General features: G+C 34.0%; 3 protein-coding genes across 7 annotated transcripts; all 3 read left to right on the plus strand.

The window, feature by feature from the left end:
* LOC105165723 (nudix hydrolase 18, mitochondrial-like) lies at window positions 780-2,914 on the plus strand. Its single transcript, XM_011084830.2, has 5 exons — window positions 780-1,226; window positions 1,458-1,572; window positions 1,833-1,916; window positions 2,006-2,134; window positions 2,429-2,914. Exons 1-5 carry the CDS (start codon window positions 1,141-1,143, stop codon window positions 2,639-2,641), a joined length of 627 nt encoding a protein of 208 aa, XP_011083132.1. The 5' UTR covers window positions 780-1,140; the 3' UTR covers window positions 2,642-2,914.
* Window positions 5,785-8,481, plus strand: LOC105165735 (cell division cycle-associated 7-like protein). Of its 2 annotated transcripts, none has more exons than XM_011084850.2 (8): window positions 5,785-6,001; window positions 6,094-6,262; window positions 6,385-6,583; window positions 7,356-7,426; window positions 7,510-7,587; window positions 7,671-7,747; window positions 8,031-8,086; window positions 8,176-8,481. In XM_011084850.2, exons 1-7 carry the CDS (start codon window positions 5,936-5,938, stop codon window positions 8,052-8,054), a joined length of 684 nt encoding a protein of 227 aa, XP_011083152.1. In that variant the 5' UTR covers window positions 5,785-5,935; the 3' UTR covers window positions 8,055-8,086; window positions 8,176-8,481. The 2 variants fall into 2 exon arrangements, with proteins under 2 accessions (XP_011083152.1, XP_011083142.1); XM_011084840.2 differs by having other exon boundaries at window positions 5,786-6,001; window positions 7,671-7,758; window positions 8,176-8,480.
* Window positions 11,002-19,830, plus strand: LOC105165743 (chaperone protein DnaJ). Of its 4 annotated transcripts, none has more exons than XM_011084876.2 (12): window positions 11,002-11,415; window positions 11,781-11,849; window positions 12,222-12,317; window positions 12,482-12,606; window positions 13,098-13,293; window positions 14,200-14,375; window positions 15,646-15,775; window positions 16,047-16,207; window positions 17,842-17,921; window positions 18,011-18,101; window positions 18,651-18,864; window positions 19,441-19,830. In XM_011084876.2, exons 1-12 carry the CDS (start codon window positions 11,083-11,085, stop codon window positions 19,483-19,485), a joined length of 1,716 nt encoding a protein of 571 aa, XP_011083178.1. In that variant the 5' UTR covers window positions 11,002-11,082; the 3' UTR covers window positions 19,486-19,830. The 4 variants fall into 4 exon arrangements, with proteins under 4 accessions (XP_011083178.1, XP_020553182.1, XP_011083165.1 ...); XM_020697523.1 differs by lacking the exon at window positions 19,441-19,830 and adding an exon at window positions 18,931-18,990 and having other exon boundaries at window positions 11,003-11,415; XM_011084863.2 differs by lacking the exon at window positions 19,441-19,830 and having other exon boundaries at window positions 11,003-11,415; window positions 18,651-18,991.

Genomic DNA, 23,426 nt, shown 5'->3' on the forward strand with positions numbered 1-23,426 from the left:
GGGGTTTTGCAAATTTGCAGATAAAGGAGGATTTCTTATGATTTATTTCTGTCATTAATATACCGAGGGAAGATAAGTAAAGTGCCATTTATCATACTTGTTCTAAAATAAAGTAAATATAGGATTGGGTTTGATCACACCTACACAACAAAAAAAAGGTAAACTCCTAGTCCTTATTATTAATACCAAATTTCTTCATCGTTCATTTAATAGCAATTTATCATATCATTCAAATAATTCATATCATAAGACGGCAACTCAACTAATTATATATTAATTTTAGAATTAAACTTGATAAATGCTAAAATAAGAATAGAAAAATATAAATAAAATAATTAACATATATTTTACACTTGTTATCATTAATCAAATTAAAATTCAATTATCGTTGATCAACTCCTACAATTTTGACAACTTTTGATTGAGGGACGTGAAGTGGGGATTTTCCACCCGATTAGATAACTGGACACCAAAACTCCTACTCTTTGAAAAGAAAGAAAGAAAAGAAAAAAGAAGTCCATGATTCGAATTATTGTAAAATAAAGGGGCCAAAAAGCAAAACAAAAAAACAAAAGAAGCTACAGGCCACGTGAAACTGTGGCCATATGGACACACAGTCGACATTTCCCGCAGCTTTCGAAAGCGATCTCAGACGCGTCCACACCCACAACCTACTTGTATTGAAATTAATCATACCCGTAATAGGTGTTGAAAAATACAACCAATCATTGAATGCTCACCCCTCCCCCCCCCAAGCTAATTCTTGATCTTCTTCCTATAAAACCAGTGGAGAGCGTGAGTCGTTTCAGTTATCCACAAATTTCGACAATATTAATGCGTTTCTTTTGCTATCTCCCAAGAAACAAAGCAAGCAGAAAACAAGATCATAGTCTATGCTATAAAATTATTACATCACATAGTTGAAATATTTGTGACAGACAGTCCGAGTTTTGTGGTGGGATCACAACGGTTTTTAACAGAAATATAACCTACTTTCTTGGCTTTCTTGGAGAGGGTTTTTCCTCTTGTTCCTTGTCATTTGTAGTATCTGTATATCTTCTTTCCTCCTGCGGGAAAGATCAATTGTTGTTTGTCCATAAAGTTTCATAAAAAACAAGTGTTTCTTTGTTGGTTTTCACCATGCAAATCAAGAAGCTGGTGTCTTTGCCTTCTCGTACAGGGCGGCATTTGCAGAGGTATAATCAGGGATTTCGACAGGTTGTCGGGTATGTGTTCCTTATCCTCTGATTTTTGTGGGTTTTTTAAATGTAGAATTTCAAGAATTGGGTTGTATTTGTTTGTTTGTGAAATCTCCTGATCCTGATTCGGGTGTCTGATTTTCATTGGCGGTGATCTAAACATGAATTTATTGTCTTTTATTTGTTCTTAATAAATAATAATTGGTTGATGGAAGAACTGTGCCTGATTTATTCAATTCCTTGTTGCAAATTGTGCAGATGTATTCCATATAGAATTAGGGAAACAAACAAGTCTTCTTATGGGATTTTGATTGAAGATTTGGAGGTCCTTTTGATCACCTCTCAAAAGAGTCCAAGAATGATGTTCCCAAAGGTACTTTTCTTTATGGTTTTTTCTTATATGAACAAAGTGTAAAAACATTAAATGGTGTAGATTATGACAAGTCAGCACAACGTAAGCGGATTTAATGCTGATAAGGCTAAATCTCACCGTTTGATATTTTCACGCCCGCTCGCTGTATATAAGGGGAAAAAAAAATCCCCTTTTCGGCGCACGTCTTATTCTTATTAAAAAAAACAAAATTATCAAATATTTTTGTTTGATATTGTTTATTTTGCTACTAAAATCGTTAGGGTGGTTGGGAACTTGATGAGAATATCGAATTGGCGGCCTCAAGGGAGACGTTGGAGGAAGCCGGTGTGGTCGGCTTGCTCGGGGTTAGTATTTTGGTAGTTCTTTTGTTGAATCAACGCAATGTTAGTGTTTCTTGTGTTGTTTTCTAAATTTGTTTGCCATTTTGTTGTAGGAAAAATTAGGTGAATGGATTTTCAAGAGCAAAAGCCAAGAAAAGTTCCATGAGGGATCCATGTTCCCCTTGTTGGTTACCGAGGAATTAGATGTTTGGCCTGAGAAAAACGTCCGTCAAAGAATTTGGGTATGTTTCGAGTGGTCCAATTCTCCGTTCTATGTATTTGTTACGTTGTCCATCCCCTAAAGAAAGTATTGAGTTTAAGACGAGAACTATCTTGTAAGGACAACTCAATGAAAGTTTGAGTAATATTACACTATTGACCTTAAAGATACGAGTATGTCTTAAATCAGACAGTACTATTGAGAAATGAAATTTCCATTTTAAGAAATAAAGTCTTATTGGGGATGTTTTAGAACTATTCCTATGCAATGTTGTTTGTATAACTCTTTTGACGTGGGGTTGGATTGCATTTCACAGATGACGATTAATGAAGCTAGAGAAGCATGTTCGCAGTTGTGGATGAAGGAAGCTTTGGAGGCATTTGTAGGTCAGTTCACGCCTCGGCCAAGATTGGAGGAAGAACAACTAGCGACATCTTGTAGATTAGCGTTGTGTAGGGCGGAAGAAATAAGGCTTAGCATCGGATCTCAAACTGTTGATGAGGATGTTGATCGCTATTTGATTAGTTGATTATCTAGGTTGTCGCCACAGTTCGTGGATCACCGGCTAGTGAGGCAGACCTTGGGAAACAGGATTGTTCGGAGATGAGTTCGTAGGTAGAGAGGAAGATGGAGATTGTAGAGAAAATTGTACAAATAGTGCAGCTTTCTTGTGTTCAATTAGAAGGTTCTTCTAGTCGTGTTACGCCATAGAATAAAAATTTTAGTTTTTTCACTGAAACATCTAAAGAAATCTGTAAAATACTCACCGACATTGAATATAAACTCGTCCTCAATTCTAAAATATTGTTATAGTAAAAGACATACACAAAATTCACATCATTCGTCATTTACAGCAATAATTTTATAACATATTGTAAGTATACATGAAATCATATTCAATATAAAAACTATTTCGGAACAGATGATAGGATTGCGAACTGGTCAGTGCAAAACCTCTTTCTAAATGTCCTCAATGTCTCTGCCTACCATTAGGGAAAGGTGAGTCGACACAACAAGAATAGAAGCTGAAGTCCCAACTTGTCTTATTCGATAAGAACGAATAAATTTCAAATAAAAGGGTGTGTTCTCGATATCTTTCTCTAATAATATATAAGATAATAAAACTAAACATAGAACTTCCACCTGACACGCCATAATGGGTTAGACTTCGTAAATGGCCTAGACTTTGTAAATTCCAAGTTGTCTTGCTGAAAGAAATTCATTGGTGTGAATGGCCACGACATTTTCCAAATTGTATTGCTCATAGTTTTTTGGGCAACTATTGCAACACCGACCTTAAAAACAGTGAACAATTTGAATTTTCACAACAACTTTGAAATATGCCAGTAGTTCACAAAGTCTTTAAACTTTGGTAAGAAGTTCAAATTTGTGCTGCTTCTAATCTATCCATTTCCCGGCTGACGAATTTGTGATCATTTTTTCCGAATTTATGTTGAAGACTAATGCAAAGTATATTCAATCTTAAAGGTAAATTACATGGCCACCCTATGAGATTAAACTAAATTATACAATATTCATTATTTTTTGTAAAATTATAACTACATTCTCTGAGCAGTGTTGGTATAATGCTTTTGAGGGAGTGTTTATGTAAGCTTTGAATTTCAATAAGGGTACAACTGTAACTTCAGGGGTACTTATGTACTTCTTTTTATTTAATAAAATTTATATTTACCAAAAAAAATAAAAAAATTCAAGGGGTATATCTATAATTTTGTAAAAAGCAGGGGATATTTGTGTATTTTGACATAACTTCCGAGAATATCAATATAATTTACCCTATATTAATTATATATAAATATAAAATAGTAGTGATCGATGACGCAATGGTATTTGAGTTGACCTATAACGTGGGAGGCCAACCTCAATTAGGTTAGTTTGGTGATAGAAACTTGCGAAATAAATTCATCGTTGCGATCGTTCAGTACTTCCACATATATGTAAGCAAATCTACAGGTTTACATGGCAAGATTAGAGCTTTCCAAAAAAAAGGCATAATCATCCGTTGTCATAATAGGTGGGCTGGTGGAGTCGTGTAAAATGAGAAAAAACAAAGAATATTTAGAGCTCGTTTGGTTGTGTTTTCGTTTTCATTTTCAGGTTCTAACAATTGTATTTGTGTAAAAATGCTTTATTGGTTTCTGTGTGAAAATTGAGAATATGTTTGGATTAGTTATTTCTAAATATAAGTATATAGGTGTGAGAATTAAGAATATAGGTAAATGAATTTTTAATTTGATATAAATCAGTTATGAGGGTTGACCAAAATGGTTGGGAGAGAAAGTAATTTTATTTGATTTGAAACAAGAAAAGACATACTGACAAGATAAGACAAGTATGACCAACCCATGTGCCTATAATTTCAAAAAACTCAGGATTAAAATAGGAATGCATTCTCAATGAAAATGACTTGACCAAACAAAATTCCAACTAACAAAATAATGAAAAGTGAAAATAATCTCATTAAAAACACAACTAAGCGAGCTCTTAGATTCCACACTCTTATTTTGTCATATTCTTATTTTTTAGGGAGATTCGTTTTTGTATAGTTTTTTTTATTATTTAATCGATTATGTTAGGATGAACCAAACTCTTTATTAGAACTTATTTTTATTAGAATTCTATTTCATTAGCTATGTAAGTAATTAATAACTATCATTTAAAAATTAATTACAAAATTACTTAGTTGTAATTATAAATTTATAATCTACAATTATATCAAAAGGACATAATTGTATCGTAAAAAAAGAAAGAAACATAAAACACTACAAATTATTTGCACCTTTATAATATACATAGATTATTATTTTGGTACATTATTATAAGAAAAATTATTTTTTTCGTCCTTTAATTTTACCCTCTATTAGATTGAGTCCTGTAAGTATGCCCATTAACTAATTAGTACTGTAAATTTACAAAATGATGAAATTAAGTCCGATTTTAGGGTTTTCTTGTGAATTTTCTTGCAACTTTTAAGATTTATGCCGGAAATTACACGCATGACAAAAATTTTCTAAATTATCCAACTGTATCCTCCACGTGTAATGAGTTTTGGAGGAAAAAAAAAGAGGTTTTGTTCCCTCCAAAATATGTCCTGTATGGCTTTCAAGTCATGTCCAAGGTCACATAATATTAAAATTTCAAAAAATTTATACAATTCAACTACCATGTCACTTTTTTTCGAACAAAAATACAAATTTCTCGATCATCAAAAGACTATTTGTCACTATTTTTCAAATTTGCAGGACTAATTAGTTAATGGCATACTCATACGACTAAATTTAATAGAAGGTAAAATTAAAATACGAAAAAAATAAATTTTCCTTATTATTATTATTATGATGATGATGATTATGAATATATCTCATCATCGCTAGTGAAATATTTACGTTGTAGATGTAACAAGTAGGCCCTCTTGGAGATTATCTGGTAGACAATCATTTAAATTTTTTCATTTAATAACTAAAGATTTTGGAATTTGTATTTAACAAATATTTAAAATTTATTTGGAAATATTAATTAGCCAATTGCCCTAATATTACTGCAAAGGGTTCTTATGGTAATTTCACCGGACATTCAAATTCAAGATATCCGTTAGAAACCAACCCAGAAAGATTGGAAGTCACACTACACACTGTTTCTCTTCACAACGGACCAATCATAAAATGAGGAACCCGGAACAAACAAACATCAATTAACCAACCTGTACCTAAGATTCACATCACAGCGCTGTTGCATTAACAGAAAGAAAACCCTTCAACTTTAAACAGAGCATTGGAGGTCCATTCTTCACTCCTGAACAACAATGGGAAAATTCAGAGCAAAATCCGATTACGAACAACTCAGGAAAGCTCGAATATCCGAAAATCAGGTCATTCTTGAATCTTGATCGTTTCTCTTTGCTGGTTTTCGATTGAAAATTATGTTTTCATTTGTTTGTTTACCATGGTTTGTGAAGAACAGGCGAGATTGGCTTCTCTTGGGCTTCAAAAGACCATCCAGGAACTTAGATCGCTGAATTCATCGCCGAAATCAGATAAAATCCATGTCAGGAAATACAGCAAAGTTGATTATAGCTCCACCCCCTTGCGCCATTCGGCTCGATTGAGGGGAAAATCACCGCCACCACAAGGTGCAGAAAACCCGTGTAGTGATGTATAGATATTCTTGTTAGCTGATGTTAGTGTGGTTTCTTGGCTTTTGTTGGTGAAAGTATTGAGATTGGTGTGATTTTTTTTGGTTATGTGAAAAAAGGGGAATTGGCCTATTTCGAAGATAGTGATGGGAGTGAAAATGGCAAGAAGAGAGGGTCAAGTAGTGGGCATTTGGTGAGAGCTGAAAGGAGTTTGAGACGGCGGCATATTTCACCGGAAGCTTTGGCTCGGCGGTGCCAGAGCAAGGGCAGAGGGAGCTTGTATGATCCTGTTTATGGGATTTGTTGCCATTTCTGCAGGTTCTTTGTCATATTCTATTTTAACTAGTTTCTTGAGTAGTGGTATATATGTAGGGTGTTAATAAAGCTTCAAAATTGTGTTTGAACTTGCTTTGGTTGTTGACTGAATTGAGCTTGAACGAGGTTCAATTCAGTCAAATACAAGTTGAGCTCGAGTTATTTGATTTTTAATCTATTTTTGTTTTCCAATCATCAAGTTTGACCCGAGCCTCAGATAATAAGGAACGAAAAAGTGTAGTTAAGCTTGGTTTGTCATGTTTAATGAACCGAGCGGAAATGAGCATTTAGCGATCCATCCGAAGTTCGAATCTCGAATACTTTAATATTTTCTTCAGCCTTATATGAATGTTTTTCCATGTGTTTGTGCTTGTCAGGGATTGTACTACTTCTCCATGTTCAGGGTGTTGAACTGTTGCTTCTGCTTTTGCTATTGTAAGATGACTTAAAACATGAAATTTAGTGGTGTCTGAGAATAGTATAAGAAGTCTTGAATGCATGAACTATTGAATAAGATGGTATTTCAGAATAACATGGTAACTCATTTCTGTTTATTCAGGACCCCTTTTTTACATGAATCCAGGATAAGTCTGCCCCTTCCTTGGATAAGAAATAATATGTGCTTCATCTATGTTATTTGCACTTGTACTAGGTCATATGTTTTTCAAATTAGTCGTTCGTTTTTATGTCCACGTCGTGACCCCTTGCCATGCACTGATATACTGCAAGGTGAAACTTGATTTCGATTATTTTTAACTGTTACGTGCAACTACAGGCAAAAGAAGCTGTGTGGTGAAGAAGATTGTAAACGTTGCGGTAATCTGGACATGGATCAGCCCTGCATTGGTCAGTTGCATATCTTCGATTGTCTTCGTTGCAATTACTCAAATAGTTGTAACAGTGATAATTATACAAAAACCTTTTTACAGGCAAAACAGATTGCTCGAGTTGTCATTCCAGCAACGGCATTCTTTGCCGAGCTTGTCTGAAGGTCAGGTATGGTGAAGGTAAGTCGAAGCCTAGAAATACATTGCGATAAAAATAAAATTACGTACAGGGAAACTAATGCAGAAGTGTGTATATCTGTTAGAAATGGAGCAAGTGAGATCAAATAAAGAGTGGATGTGTCCTCACTGCATGGAAGAAAAAGGGATCAATCCCTACTGGGTATGTAACAGGTATATTTGAATCTTGGCTTCTAATCACAAAAACAAATGACGCAACTTTGTGGTTTGGGACATTCAATTTCCTTTTGCAATTATCTTGACTAAAATCCAAGGTCCAAACACACACTAAACCTCAGCATTTTGAAACGGAACTCGTGCTCAGTACTTCTGTCTTTTTGGGGTACCCGTCATGTCATTCTGCAGTTTACCGATATCTTGTACTGATTTATTGTGAATCTTCTTTAAAACGTCACGCTTCTTGTGTCATTTCTGAAAACAAACAGCTCATTCTGCCTGAAGAAACGTAAAATGGTTCCGACCGGGATAGCCATATTCAGAGGTCCGTGTTCCATGTTTCCCAATTGCATACTAGCCACCTATTATTGTCACACAGTCGTTGATAAGTTATCACTGTGTTTGAATGTACAGCTAGAGAGATGGGATACAAGTCCGTGGCGCATCTGCTGATGGATGAGCTTCAACGGGCGGATAAAAGAGTATGATGACGAGGCTCCCAAGCATGCTGCATTAAGCTCCTCCTTCTCTGGTGGTGTAGAGCAGCAGCTATTTGTATTCACCGATCACTTCTGACCCCTGAGTAACTTAAGCTATGGCCTTAATTTGTATAACACCATAACTGATCACATGCTGATTCACTGGAACTAAAGTTGTACTGGGAGTGTTTGTAAACACTAAATTATAAGCATCTATGAGCTTTCACTTGAAAACTAGTTGTTTAAGGGGTGTTTGTAGCCATTTAAAATAAGTGCTCATAAGCTTATTGCTAAAATGAAGCCGAAAATAATTGTTGGATAAATTCACAACACTGATTCAAATATTGTATTAAAATGGAATGAGACAAATTCTCACATTCATTGAGTATATATATATATATCATTATCAATGAAATTGTTATTATTAAATTACTGAATAAATGAAAGTTTCATTGATTATGATACATAAATATACTCAATGACTGTGACGATTTGTCTCCATCCATTTTAATACATATTTAAATCAATGTTGTGAATTTATCCAACAATTTTGAAGAAATTAAACTGTATTCAAATGGATAGAGTTTAAGTCAGAAATTTAATGAATGTTAAATTGACTTAATCGGTAAGGTCATGGCAACACAAATAAATCAAAAAGTTGTTGAAATGTTGAGATGATTGTAAATCATGATAAGAAAATTTTGTTTAATAACAAAACAGAGCAATTGTGGGGGTTCTAGCATTGTTTGCAACTCAAAAGCAATAGATTACTTCTGTGTTTACATAAACGGCTAAAGTAGCCATTGACATGTTTGGTGAAGTTGATTTATTGTGTTGAATCTAACAAACGAATGAAAATAACAATGAGCATGAGTAACTGAAACACTTAATATAGAAAGCGTAAGTTTTAATCTCATTTTCAGAGCGCGTCTTGTCTAAGTGTGTGTATCATGTGTCGAATGTTATTCAGTGGTTACTAAGTAAAGTTTTAGAAGGTTCATTCCGTGGGTCTACGATTGGATGGTTTGATGGCATTAGGCATTTAATTCAACATAAATGTTTTAGAAACACACAATGATTATGTTCTTACTATTGCTTGACCATGATCTATGGGATAATTAGTATCTACTGAACATAATGGTAAATTTATCTAAATGAAGATAACAGATCATGTTTAGATATTATTACCGAAACCAAGTAATTTTTGAAAAATAAGTTTGAAATGAACGACATGGATGGGGCCGATGTAATTCTTGGTATCAAGTTGATTTGTTCAACTGGTAGGATAGTCATTTCTCAGTCTCATTATGTTGAGAAAATAATTGAAAATTTTGGTTATCAGAATAGTGAATTACTAAGACCTCATATGATCGTTCTGTGGCTTTATTAGAAAATGAAAATTGGTGTTCCGGTAGCACAACTAAGATATCTCCAAATCGTTGGGAGTTTGCAATATCTGAAAAATAGCACGAGATCAAATATATCTTTTTCTATCTCAAAACTGGCTAGATACACTAATCGTCCGAACAGAAACCATTGGGGAGCTTTTGGATAGAGTAATAAGGTAATTGAAGGGCACGGTGTCACAGGTCGTGCATTATGACAAACTCCCTGTTGTTCTTGAGGAATACACTGATGCTAGCTGGATAGCCAAAAACTCCTTTAGTAATGGGCATTTAGGATATGTTTTTATCTTAAACAGGGGAACATCTCTTGGAAGTTTGCAAAACAAACTTTGATAACTCGGTCTAGTTTTGAAGTCGAGTTCTGTGCGTTAGATACCACTGGTATCAAGTCAAAATGATTATAAGGTTGTCATCACAAGTACAAAAATCAAAATTGGGGATGAGACTGAAAACTCATTAGTGATATATCTACAATAGCAACCCAAACTTCTAAGTGGAGATCCCACAAAGAATGTTCGATGTGGTATTAGCAAGTAGTAGGGTATGTCGGAGCACTAAAAATAAATTGATACTCTGTATCTAGAGTCTATCCCATGTAATTTTGAAAGGTGGTGATACTGCAAGTATAGTAAGAGTTTAACTCTAAATGAGGTCAAATCTATTAGACGAGATGCTAGCAGTGTATCCATGGAGACGCCCAACTAAGTGCAGTTGTTTGGCCGCAACTAAGGAATTGGTTATTCCTGAAAATATTCATGAATATGATTAGAACACATGGTTAAGTGTCGACCCTAAAGATCAACACAAAGCCGGTAGCTTTTGTTGTTATTGACAGATGTTATTACAATTACCAACTCAAAATCAAGGCTTAATTCTATTTGACCCGGTGACAGTTGACGTTAGATAACTTAAATAGTGGTTCAACCGGAAGGTACCATTGTTGAAAGCAAACTATAGAAACTTGAGTTTAAATCTATGTATTTGTGGGGGATTGTTGTAATTTAGAATAAAATTACATGTTAAAATCCATAAATTAAGAATAAAGAAATTGAGAGAAGTATTTATCCATATAGAAATATGATGGGAAATAAAGGTGCATTGACGTGTATATAGGGTGCATGCCGGGTGAGGGTTTTTACGCTCAAGTTGTTCCACATTGAAAGTTTATATTTAAAATAAAATTTTTATATTAAAGTTCAAATACAAATTATTTTTGAAATATTATGGAAATTAGAGTAAATATGGACGTTAGAATTTATCTTGAGATGATTAAATTTAATAGTTTTCAGTCAAATGTTTGTAATTGAGTACTATTTTGCAAAAGAAAGACATATTTTTGCCATCCAAAATGAATTTCTACTTGCATTAGCTCCATTGTGAAGCGACCTCTTGTAGAGGCCAATAACCCTTCTCTAATCAAAACTTGCACAAAAGCAATGCAAGTATCTCTAAACCCCAACTTGGTCTTCAGCTCCAAGGCTATAAACCCTAACTTGATCTTCTGCAGTTTAAATAATTTTTCTACTCCCAAATTGAAGACTGAGGGATTCTCCGGCGGAGTTTTTCCAGCCTTGAAGGCCGTACCCGGAATTCCGAATTCGAACAATTTCAGCAGCACTAGACGTGGCCGTTTTGCTCCATTTGTTGCAGCTGCTGCTGCTAAAAGGGCCGGAAGGACCTCCGGACCTGATTACTATTCCGTTCTCAATGTCAGTAGAAATGCTACTTTGCAAGAAATTAAAGCTGCTTATCGCTCACTTGCTCGCAAGGTAAGGTATATTGTACGTTATTTCATGTTTTTTGCAAATTTAGTGCTTCAGATGTTTGTGGAATTCAGTTGAGGTATTCTCAGATTGATTGAGGTCCTTTACATTTCGGAATAGAGGAACTGTGATGTGTTAGTGATGCAAGTTATTTTTGCAGATATAGTTAAGGCTATTTTGTACATATTCGATGGAGTAAAGTCTTTCTACAAGTAATTTTGCTTGTAATTGCGTCTTGTAATCACCTGTCAATTTGTAGGTCCTGCATTATATTTCCAATTTGGTGAACGCCCAGTTATGTTGTCTGGATAAACTTTGCATAACTGAATATTGCGGGTCACTATTAATCCAATGGTATTGTCTGGATGCAGTATCATCCTGATATGAACAAGCGTCCTGGTTCTGAAGAAAAGTTTAAAGAAATAGCTGCCGCATACGAGGTACCATTATATTGCCACAGGAAAATTTATGGTGAAAGCCTCAATTTCTGAATTCTTTGTTGTCTCTTTGCAAAATAATATGCTGCCTTCCGTGTGAACATGGCTTGGATCAATTGCTGTATAATTGTCACGTTTGATAAAACCTGTTTGAGTTTGCTATCAAACACCTGTTTGGGTTTGCATCAAATATATATAATGTAACTCATTTCATTATTGGACCACTTCCGTTAGGTGTCCTCGTTTCTTTATTTAGATGGCTGTACTGTCCTGATTTTTAGCTGAACTGAAATAACTGGTCTATTTCAATGTGTTGATTTAAGTTATCTGGCAATTTGTTTCTTTTGGTTCCTCTAGTAACAAGCATATTTGTAGGTATTATCAGACACTGAAAAAAGGTCTTTATATGATCGCTTTGGTGAGCAAGGTCTACGTGGAGAATTTGATGCAACAAGTGCTGGTCCACAGGGGGTAATCTTGCGAACCTCTGGCCTTTTTACACACTTCTTTCATGTTCAAATTAATAATATCTTGCTCCTACGTATTTTGCTACTTTATCCTATGTATTTATGCGGCTTCCCTGGCCAGAGATTCGATCCTCTGCCCATCTCTTTATTGTAAATTGCATGTTTCAGGTGGATCCTTTTGAAGTTTTTGCCGAATATTTTGGTGAGTCCAATAGCTATTTTGGAGGAAGCGGTGAACCAAGAGGCTTCAACTTTAATTTTGGACAGAAGGGGAGCCAGAATCTTGACATCCGGTAATAATCTAGAGTGTTTTGTGTCATTATCTGTTTATTTGATGTAATCCATTGGCATAGCATGAGATCTATATTTTCCACCCTTAAACTTCATTGACATGTAGATGGGAAATGAGCTACCGAGTCATATCAGCCCAAGGTATCAATTTGTTCAATCAACCTTAGACTTAAAACAGATATCCAGCTTTGTAACCTTTGCATTTTATATTGCCATAAGTGTAGTATGAAATCTTGTTCGGATTATTCTTCATACTTCTCTAGATCATTCAAGAGGACGAAAAATGTTTCTGTGTGAGGTTTTAAATTTTCATAGGGTGTATTGGAATGAGGGTCTCAAGGTAACTCTTATATGTCCCTGAATATTTGTTCCTGTTTAATCTTTCTTTTGTTTTACCAGTAGATTGCATAAACATTAGGACAGCTTTAATATCTAAAATATAGTTAGAATATTATCATAATATATTAATCTTTTCAATGGATTTACCATGTAGATATGACATATATTTGAGCTTTGAAGAATCAATTTTTGGAGGGAAACATGATGTTGAAGTACCATGTTTTGAGACATGTGATGATTGTGGTGGAACGGGTGCAAAGTCCGCCAGTTGTCTAAAAACGTGTGATGAATGTGGAGGTAGAGGAGGAGTGGTGAAAACACAGAAGACACCTTTTGGAATTATGTCTCAGGTACTGAGGTGCAATAATTATGTGATATTTAAATGCATGACAGCTAGGTGAATCCCTGTGGGTGTGTGTGGAAGTGATATCTTTCTGAATTTGATTTGGAAGCTTTGTGGTGCAATGACCATGAGAGTCAGGGCGAAAGCTAGATATATGCTGAAGGTTCTTTACAGGTCTTAAGTGAGTGACAAGGATCAGTTCTTAACTCTTTATCAAATCTCTATTTGTTGCTACCATGTCCTCAGCATGTGATAAATAGAAGTTTTTGTTTGCGTGCTCCTCAGTCGCTAGGCTTGAATGAGGTTGCCTCAGTTGATGGTTTGTAAATCTGGAAACGTTTATCCTTTTCTTTTAGATAGTATGATAAAGGGGAATAAACAAGGACCTGAGAATACCTTCATATTCTATGGTTGAGTAGTTAGTTTTAATGATCAAACATATATGCTGCATACAGTATGATGGGTAAGGTGATGTCCATTGAACCTGCATAATGAGGATACTCTCTTTAGTATTCTTGATGATGTGATTCTTTGATCTCTTCTACTGTGGACTTGTTATCTTCATTGCGGAGCAATATTCCACGTTAACTTTGTCCTGAAGTCATATTTTACATATTACATTGCTCAAGAAATATCTTCTTCTTCTTCTCTTCTTTTCATTTCCCCCTTTCTTTCTCCTACCGGCTGCATGAAACAGCTTAGGCTGTATTAAAGGCTGTTCTGCCTGTGTCCGATCTATAATTTGTGATTTTGCGCTATCTTATCAGTCATTGATCTTTGAATGATGTATTCTTTTGGATGGTTTTTTGGATATGTATCGCTTCTTGAATATTTTACAAGCCTATAAGCTGAGAGACTTCAATTCCATTTCTTGCTTTGACACTATGTGTAGATGATTGTCTGTGAACTTTAGGTGACTTCCTGTTCAAAATGTGGTGGTGATGGCAAGATAATTACTGATCGGTGCCGCACATGCAATAGCCATGGTCAAGTTCGAGCAAAGAGGAGTATTGAGGTGGTTGTACCACCTGGTGTTGATGATGGAGCCACAGTGCAAGTTCGAGGAGAGGGAAATTTTGACCAAAAACGGTGTGTGGTTGAAGTGTAAATGTTGCTTTTTGAAAGACACTATAGGCTCGTCTTGTCTCTTGAAGCGAATGCTATCTGTTGCTTCTTTCTTACACAGTTCAAAGCACTGCTGTCATCTTGTAGAAGTTCCACATTGGCTGCGGTGTATTGGATATTATTGTGCTATTAAAATTAAAAAAGAACTATTAGATGATGCTAAAATCCTCTTAAAACTTAGTTGAAAATTACAAAATAAGATACAATTAACATAATTTGCTACTCATTAGTGTATATTAAGAAGTTCTAAAATAAAATTTAATAGAACATTATTCTCAAACGAGAATTTGTAATGACAAATAGGTTTATTAGCAATAGTAATAAGAAAATATTCATTATACATGTAATAGTACATTAAATCATATTACAGAAAGTTTTGGAAAGAAAATGTAAATTTTATCACCGTAATATCTGAATATAACCGATAATATCATGCAGGGGATATCATCCGCTATTATCAGATATTATTGGCAATACATATACACTTGGAAAATAATAGGAATAAGTGGATATTATCAGGTTGGCAAGGTCTGATCCAGAGTTGCAGCTGTTGATATTTCAGATATTGGCTGATGCTTGAACCATGCTTTCATATGTTAAATCATCAACTACATTTACTACATTTAAGTTGTATTCTTTGGCGAAGATAATCCTATAAACAGTTGTACCTCTTTCATATTCCTGTGATTAAGGTAATCTTACTTGCTACACAAATGAAGTATTTTCTTGTGGCAATGTTTCACACATGCCCTATTTAATGAAAAATAGTGGATCCAGAAAATACTGTTATTGAGCAATGTGGTGATAAAAAGATTGAAAGATAGATATAGAGTGATTATATTAGTGATGTGCTGTAATATTTCTGTAGTTCTGTTTGATTTGTGTTGAAAATAGTCTGAAGGTTCCTTTAACCTAATTAGCTAGGAGTGTGCATGGCCTCTTATTAATGTGTACTGGTGTTAGTCTGATTTGATTTTAGCTTAGGGATAGTACTGCAATCAAGTTTTCTTCTTTGGAGTTCGATCCACATATTGTTTGTTAAAAAAACATTAGTTCCTTCCTTCAAAGACCTAATAGGCCATAAAGTTGTCATCTTCTTTTTTGTTACATCAGGTCACGGGTAATTCTACCCTTTGCTTGGTTTGTCGAACTTGTTAGTTTTGCTCTCTTCTTACGTCCTGCAATGGTTAAAGACAGAATGTATTTAAAAAGGCTTGACTGGTTTTATTGCTAGGGGTTTAGCTGGTGACCTGTATCTGGTCCTCCATATTGAGCAGAAGAAAGGAATTCAGAGAGATGGCCTGAATCTGTACTCAAAACTGGACATCGACTATACAGAAGCCATCCTGGGGACTACTAAGAAGGTATTTCTGAATTCTCCAATGTTGTGCTTTCAATATTTTTCATTTTGCGTCATTCTTGATCAGTTAAAAAAAGAAAAGAAGAAGGGAAAACTTGGAAAGTTTGTCTTGCTTTATGCACTATCATGTCTGAAGCCAGTAGTTTTTGTTCCTTCGGATTCCATGGCATAATCTGATAATCATGTGACAAGGTTGTAATAAAATGCATTATCCTTGAATTATAAAATATTTTTTTCTTTTAGAAAACTGACCATATTATCTTTTCATGTCTCAGGTGGATACTGTTGAAGGTGTGAAGGATCTCCGGGTACCCCCAGGAACTCAGCCAGGACATAGATTAAAGTTGCCGAACATGGGTGTTCCAAACATTAATAAACCTTCTGCACGAGGCGATCATTATTTCACTGTGGATGTTCATATCCCAAAAACTATTAGGTTCGTGTCATCTCTTTATCAACTGATTAATGAGTTTCACATAGTTCTCTATGCATGGATCTTTCTTTATGTTGTATTTGGTAGAGGACTATAGAGGTACAGAAGTTATACTCATGAGTCTCTTCCTGCTTCTTACACACACATCACAGTGGAGTTCTCTGCTTTCGAGAAGATTATTTATAACCTTGAGGCCAAGCTGTTTCAGATTGGATACCGGGTCTTTAACTAGGGGTAGAGATAGGTTTAGTTTAGCAATTTAGTGTTGGACGATTTTGTACATGGAAAGTAAGAGGATTTTCATTTGTCGCTTTTCATGGGCTTGCTTTGACAGATGTAACAAAGATCTATGACATCATTTTTCGAGTTGTACTCGTGTTAGTTTTCCAGAAATTGAGTTTGGGATTACTCATCCTCCATATGTTTGTGCATTGTCACTTAAGGGCCTTGCTGCTCTACTACATGATACAGAAAGATTTTATCATGCTATTTTCAAGTGGCCTTTTTTCCAACCATGGATCAATGAAATGATATTGTACTTCGAAAGCAGGTAACTGAAAGAATGAATAGTTAGGGCAAGAGGCAGTGTCGGCTGTTGCCTACACAAAGGAGGTTTCCTTATTGCCTTTTTTCACTTAGTGAGTTGAAATCATTGGACATTTTTTATGAAAGATAATTGGGAGCAAGGACTCATTGAATGCTTATACTAGTATCAAGTGTTTTAGAGTCCTGATGTAACTATGTGATATGATTTTTGATGGTTTACGACCCAGAATTGGTAGATACGAAGGTTAATAGAGCAGCAAACCAGCCGCATTTTGTTTCATTTTGAACTTCATTTATCTGTGCTGGGAGATAAGATTCTGGTTGGGATCAAATCAATCAGAAGATTTTAGATGGATATTATAAGAGAGAAGGCATCTTTTACAATTGCCTGTGACTGTTATCATGTCCTTGTTCATTTAGTATGATTATATGCCTCAATTGATGGGAACATGTGAATTCTGGTCCAATTTCCTGTTCGTTCTTGATTAGGTTACCAAAGTTCCTCTGATCAATTTGCCCTTGTCAATACACACCCATGCCAGAATTGTGCGGCTGTTCATTCTAGAGACCTTTACGACTGTTAATGATTTATTATTGAATTGAAAATGAAGAGGTTTCTGGGTTATGGGTGAATAATACTCTTGACTCTTGCAGTTTCAGATTGCAGTCCACTCAAGGGATGAAATAGTATCTTCCCTCGGGAAACCTCTTTCATAGTGTTGATAAGAAGTTTTTTTGTTTCCCTCGAGAACCTTTTCAGTTGTGTTGATAAGTTATCTTTGTCTTCTCTGTAAACCATGGTATGAATACAATTATTTTTTAGATATTTTTTGTTGGTGATGAGAATGTATTTAATGTTTTTCTCTTTGTTAGTTAAATGTTACAGGCAAAACAAAGGATAAAACTTTGATAACTTTCCATAAATATAATGCGACATGATATATTGCAATCTTGTTGCTCTATGTGAGAAGTGTTGACAAATTACTGCTTGCATAAAATGTGAACTTTTTCTTAAGTGCATCTTGTTTAATAACTATTCCTCAAATCATTACGATGATTTGTTAAATGACGTAACTCCACAACTTTGTTAGTCGTGCAGAACGCGAACTAGTTGAAAAGTTGGCTTCTCTTAGGAAAATTGAGGGCTATACTCCCCCAGGCAATGGTGGAGGTATTTTTTTTAATTCACTAGTTGGTTTATTAATAACATCTTTTCTGTTTTTGGTCTATGTCATAGTGTTTGAACTCTTTCATATTCAGGAGTGTGTGCCAAAGACAACATTGACCAAACTTCAAGGCACAGAACAAAAAGTGAAAAGCGTTGGTGGAAGTCCATCAAGGACTTGTTATGGTATGTTACATTCAGTTTGTAAGTGTTAACTATTTGACTTGTAGGCAAGCATTTTCATTTTTCCTCATCTATTTTGTCACGTTTGGTGCTGGCTATGCTTCATTTCTATTGCTTTTCTTACATAAGCCTTTGAAAATCTATAGCTTGGAGAGACCCTCTTTGTCCAGACATGCTTAGACCTGTGAAATGTAATTTGTGAAATTTCTGTGGGCCCATTCTTATCTGTAAAAAAAAGATGGAATCTACGATGATCTGCTGTAACTACATATCCACTATGTGTATTTAGGTAAGGAACTGATTCTTATAATTATCGTCCAACTAAAAGATAAGAATAAGGTCAATGAATTTTGTGATATTTTGTGGGTATTTGCTTTCTCCTATAGAAGGTGGAGTAGGATGCTGATTCTGTGATGCAAAAAACCTTTGTGGGGTGCCTACTTGGATTTTCTTTGTACTTGGCTTGGAAAGCATCTATAACCTGTAGTTATATAACCTGTGCCTTAAATTGAAATTAGATTAATCCTTTGATGACTATTTTCCAATTCATAGGAGAAATCAACCTGGGGAAAGATTTGCATCAATCTGTGCTGACACCTCAGTGCCGTGGATATACAGAAGGGCCCCGCCCAATTTGCCTTCTTTGGTTGCTATTTCTGTTATTTTTGTTTCAGCAGCTATTGCTCTCTTAATGAGCAAATCTGGGTGGTCTAAACCGCAGCACCAAAGGAAGGAAATAGAACACGGTTCTCTTCTCCTGAAGAAGGTAAAACAGCAGTACAAGCAACATTTGGATACTCCACGTTCCTTTTAATGTAGTAATTTTATGCAGGACTACAGGTAGTTCGTTTTCCTACATCTTCTGCCTATAGTCTATACAAGGTGACTTTATGATTAGCTTCATATCATCATAAGAAACTAAGTAGCTCACCCTTGCTCAATGTTTGATAAATTATTGTGCTCAAGATCTTGTTGGTGGCTGTAAAGTTCTCCTAAGACATATTTGGCTGAGTTTACTATCGAATATACTAGAGTTTAGCCACTTTGTTTATTTATTAAGTTTGTTCTGTGTCTGAACTGAGCTTAAATTTGGAGAAAGAGGATGAACTGAAGCCTTTCACTCTTTTGAACAGCTCTATCTTAAAATATGCTTCTCTTGTTAAGAAACCTAGCAAGTTGGCATAGTTTGGATTATTTAGATTTCTTCATGATTCAACTAATTGCAAGTAAATGCAGAAAATAGCCCCAGCCTTTTCACATCTAGATGGGCTGTCTTTGCTGGAATTACATCTACTTGCTCCAATTCTAATAGTCTCTGTAACCATAGTCTTCTTCTGAACAGGGTTTTGTTGGCCTTAAGGTTGTATTTGGTCAGAAGGATTTTTGAATTACTATGGATTACAGATTCCTAAAAACAATTTCCTTTCGACTTCACATTGGAATCAATTGGAACTCTCAACTCCAAAACAGCAGGATGTAGCAGCTACCTATAATAAGCCTTGTCCCAAGTTCTTTTCTAGAACTCTTTGCTGTTGCACATGTATAAAATAGTGGAAAGAAAGATACTCCCAATTGAGTAAGCTCTCTGGGTAAATGGGGTGTGTCCTGTGACTCCTGCTCCTGATTTCTTGCAAGTAACAATCAATTTGGGAATATGAAATATTGGCAAATTGTCATATTTGGTGTACTGACATGTCAAAATTGGTTTTAGTTAGTAAATGACTCTTGCCTGGTTGCTGTCAATATTGGTTGGCTTTTACCAACCTAGGCTTGTTAACTGACAGGATTTTCTTACAGGAAAGTGGCTTTATTTGCTCTTACAAGCTACCAATTCTCCAAAATTCTTGTCCTAGTGTTGGGTGAAACACACAGAACTCTGCAGTAGTACTGGTTAATATTATAGAAAATTAGAAAAATTACACTTTTAGTCTCAATAGAGATTGTTGCACTTTTTGTCCCACACGATAGAGGTTATTGCATTTTTGATCCCATAGTTTATGGACTTTAACACATTTGGTCCCATAGGATAAAAAGTTGTAGCATTGAGGATAAAAATTTGCTACAATGTTTTAGCACATTAGATTAAATATACTAAATCTATAAATTTTGGGATCAAAGTTTTACACTCTATTGTGTGGGACAAAAGTGCAATTTCCCCTAGAAAACTGCTAAGGTGTGTGAAGATGTGTCTTGTTGGTTAAGAGGGTGTTTGGCGTGTTATTTAAAATATCATATAAATTCACACATCTCATAAAATATTTTTGAAACTTACAAAATGTGAGTTTTTATTTTAAAAATATTTTTTTTGTGTTTTAGATAAAATAAGATTGTGGGGCTTTTAAAATAATAGTGATGATAATTTTTTTAATCTAATAGATTAGAATGAAAGGAGTTTACTAAGGTTTTTATCTGATAGATTAGAATATGTTCTTGACATCTTATTTTTTTTTTAAAAAAAGATATCAAATATTTTTTAATTTTTTATAAGTTCTCAAATATCGTATAATATATTTTAAAAAATTTATAAGCTTACTCAAACACCCTCTAATTTTTTAAGCCTGAGTTTCTTGGAAACATGATTAGATTTAGCGATGAGCTTGTAATTTTTTTTTCCTCGAAAAACTTGTAATTTTTTTATTTCAAAAAATTAAAATTTAAAATGAGAGCAAAAGTGGGTATACTTTGCAGTAAGAGTGAGAAATGGAAAATCAGAGTTAATCTATTTTTAGTTCTTGAAGGAAAATATTGTTTTTCCTCAAGAATTTTAAAGATATAAATTATAATATTGTAAATGTTTTTTTTTTTTTTTTTTTTTTTTGGTGAGAAGCTGAAAAGCTATTTTAAAAAGTGAAAAACAAAAGTATTGTTTAAAGAGAATTAATATTCTAACTTGATCTCGTACTTGATTGTTACAACTTACATTACATGGAGGGTAGCATTGGTAGTGGTGGTTCCAATTGATGCATTTTATGTGAGTTGTTAACATCAACATTACAAAATTAAATTATATAATATTCATATTAGCAAATATTCTAAGGTAGACATGCTACCATAATTAAATTATTTAAAACCCTTATACTTCATACATAATTGTATAATTTAATGATTTAAATAAAATACGTCCCAGTGTGTGTATGTGTGTGTGTGTGAGAGAGAGAGAGAGAGAGAGGGGGAGGCAATCGACAGTGAAATAAAGCAACAAAAGCTGCAAATCCAACAAAACCCCCCTTTTAGCATACACTGTCACATTGGTAACTATGATTGCAAATGGTTGTTGCACTTTACTTCCAATAAATTCTACTTTCTTCCCCTCAATTATGTAAAATTACAAAGTTGCCTCAAATTCCCACCTAAATTTTACTTCTCATTATTTCTTGCCTTAAATCATCACCTCTACTTTGGTTTGGTAGGTAATATTGCATAATTCATCCTCTATGCTACTACTCGCCCTCCTCTTTTGCATTGATATCAACTACCACATACCCTCATAATAATATATTTATATAAAACTTGTCGCATATATTTTTGTTCCCTGTTTGTTTTTTTTGGTATATAATTGAATACAAATTCAATAATAAAGAGTCAAAAAATCAACCCGAATTATGTCGTTACATCATAATTCTCACGTATATTAAATTACAAAAGTTATATAATGTATTTGTAATTGACTTTTTGAATATCCATATTTTAAATCGATATTTCATCCTATGTAACTATTTTACTTTCAAAAGGATATTTTTACCCTTTATTATCACCTTTTAAGATCTACAAATATAACACCATGTTCAAAATTTATGGTTAGCATGTCAATACTTGTTTAATACGTACTATATTTTAATCTCGAAATAATTATATAATTATTTATTAAAATAAAATAAAGAAGGCTAAACATGTACCAATTAGAGCCTCAATTGATTCTTGAATGAAATGATAATGATACATCACATAATTATAATCAAGACATTGGAAAATTCACCTCGTCTTATGGGTCATTATGACGGTCCACATCAATTCTTGAAAAATTGATTATTAAAGAAGAGCGATGCAAACCCCTCTTTCAACCGATGTGTGATGGGGAGAATTTGTAACATTTTTTCAAACATACCATCATACACTTTCTTGATCGATTTTACATTAAATGCTCACACATAAATCTCTTATTTATCGACTCTAATAATACTTAATCAGAGGCACAAACCCATCCCTAAAAAATTAATTATAAAAAAAAAGCAATACCCCATTTTTATGACTCATCTCCATATGGAGGAACTTGTAATAGTTAGTCACAATAAATTAAGGTTTAGTGGAAAAAATATTAATGATGGTGTTGTTACTCATGGGATTAAATGGGTCCCTTTTTATAATCATTGTTCCATGTTTTGGCAACGGCTTGAATTATTGATTTCCCCTTTATTACCAACAATATCATTTAGCATCCAATGACCCACCAGCTTCGATTCCCAACCAACTTCAACAAAAATACTTAATTTTCTTTAATTTTTTTTTAATTTTCTTAAGATGGGAATAGTTACATGATCAATAAAAATCTATTTGTTAAAAATATATATAAATCAATTCGATCTGAATTAAAAAAATTTTTGTATTTTTTTTTATGTTTAATCTGGTCCTAATACATTATCGATTTGCAAGTTGATTACACAATTTAGAGATTCATTTTGTCAATATAGTGACTGATTATCAAACTTTTTTATGCTAATGTGCCTCAATTTTACTCAAATGAATGCAATTGAAATGATTTTCTCCTTATCTTAGGAGTTCAGCTAAAGCAATTTTGTAAATTGCAAAATTGGCATCAAATATGAAGGAATGCTAAAAGAAACGAGTTTTGCCAATACTATTATATTATATGAGGCAGTGAGATCTAATTTAATTGGAAATACCTTATAAGTTATAACTACAAGATTATGGATTTATATTACGTCAATTCGACGCGACTCGTTATTCTATTTCAATAGTAGTTGTTGAATGTATATAAATACTTAATATTGATTATTAGCATATTGAGTTATCAGTGATTGATATAATAATATTTAAGTATTTAGTATTTCACTTTATGTAGTAGATTGTGATATATTATTTCATTTATCCTTTATGATTTAATTATTATTTTAAAATAATTTTCTCATTTTAATTCATGAATCAACCACAATAGTATAATATCCAAAAACATAGAGAAAAATAGGCACACATGTCCCACTTTAATCGAGTAAAATGTATTTATTTCTAACTTTATTTGATTGAATCAATTAGATAGATAAATAATTATTTTTTGCAAATATAAAATGCTAAAGGAAGAAAAAAAATAAT

Source organism: Sesamum indicum, linkage group LG1, assembly GCF_000512975.1.
Source record: "Sesamum indicum cultivar Zhongzhi No. 13 linkage group LG1, S_indicum_v1.0, whole genome shotgun sequence".
In the NCBI taxonomy this organism is placed as follows: Eukaryota; Viridiplantae; Streptophyta; class Magnoliopsida; order Lamiales; family Pedaliaceae; genus Sesamum; species Sesamum indicum.

Bases quoted from the DNA above. Each gene is read 5' to 3' on its own strand.
- LOC105165735 (XM_011084840.2), top strand. From the start codon at position 5,936: ATGGGAAAATTCAGAGCAAAATCCGATTACGAACAACTCAGGAAAGCT. The intron at 6,263-6,384 runs GTGCAGAAAACC...ATGTGAAAAAAG, and splicing joins AAAATCACCGCCACCACAAG to GGGAATTGGCCTATTTCGAA. The intron at 7,759-8,030 runs GTATATTTGAAT...GAAAACAAACAG, and splicing joins CCCTACTGGGTATGTAACAG to CTCATTCTGCCTGAAGAAAC.
- LOC105165743 (XM_011084863.2), top strand. From the start codon at position 11,083: ATGCAAGTATCTCTAAACCCCAACTTGGTCTTCAGCTCCAAGGCTATA. The intron at 13,294-14,199 runs GTACTGAGGTGC...TGTGAACTTTAG, and splicing joins CTTTTGGAATTATGTCTCAG to GTGACTTCCTGTTCAAAATG. The intron at 17,922-18,010 runs GTATTTTTTTTA...TTTCATATTCAG, and splicing joins TCCCCCAGGCAATGGTGGAG to GAGTGTGTGCCAAAGACAAC.
- LOC105165723 (XM_011084830.2), top strand. From the start codon at position 1,141: ATGCAAATCAAGAAGCTGGTGTCTTTGCCTTCTCGTACAGGGCGGCAT. The intron at 1,917-2,005 runs GTTAGTATTTTG...ATTTTGTTGTAG, and splicing joins GTGTGGTCGGCTTGCTCGGG to GAAAAATTAGGTGAATGGAT. The intron at 2,135-2,428 runs GTATGTTTCGAG...TGCATTTCACAG, and splicing joins ACGTCCGTCAAAGAATTTGG to ATGACGATTAATGAAGCTAG.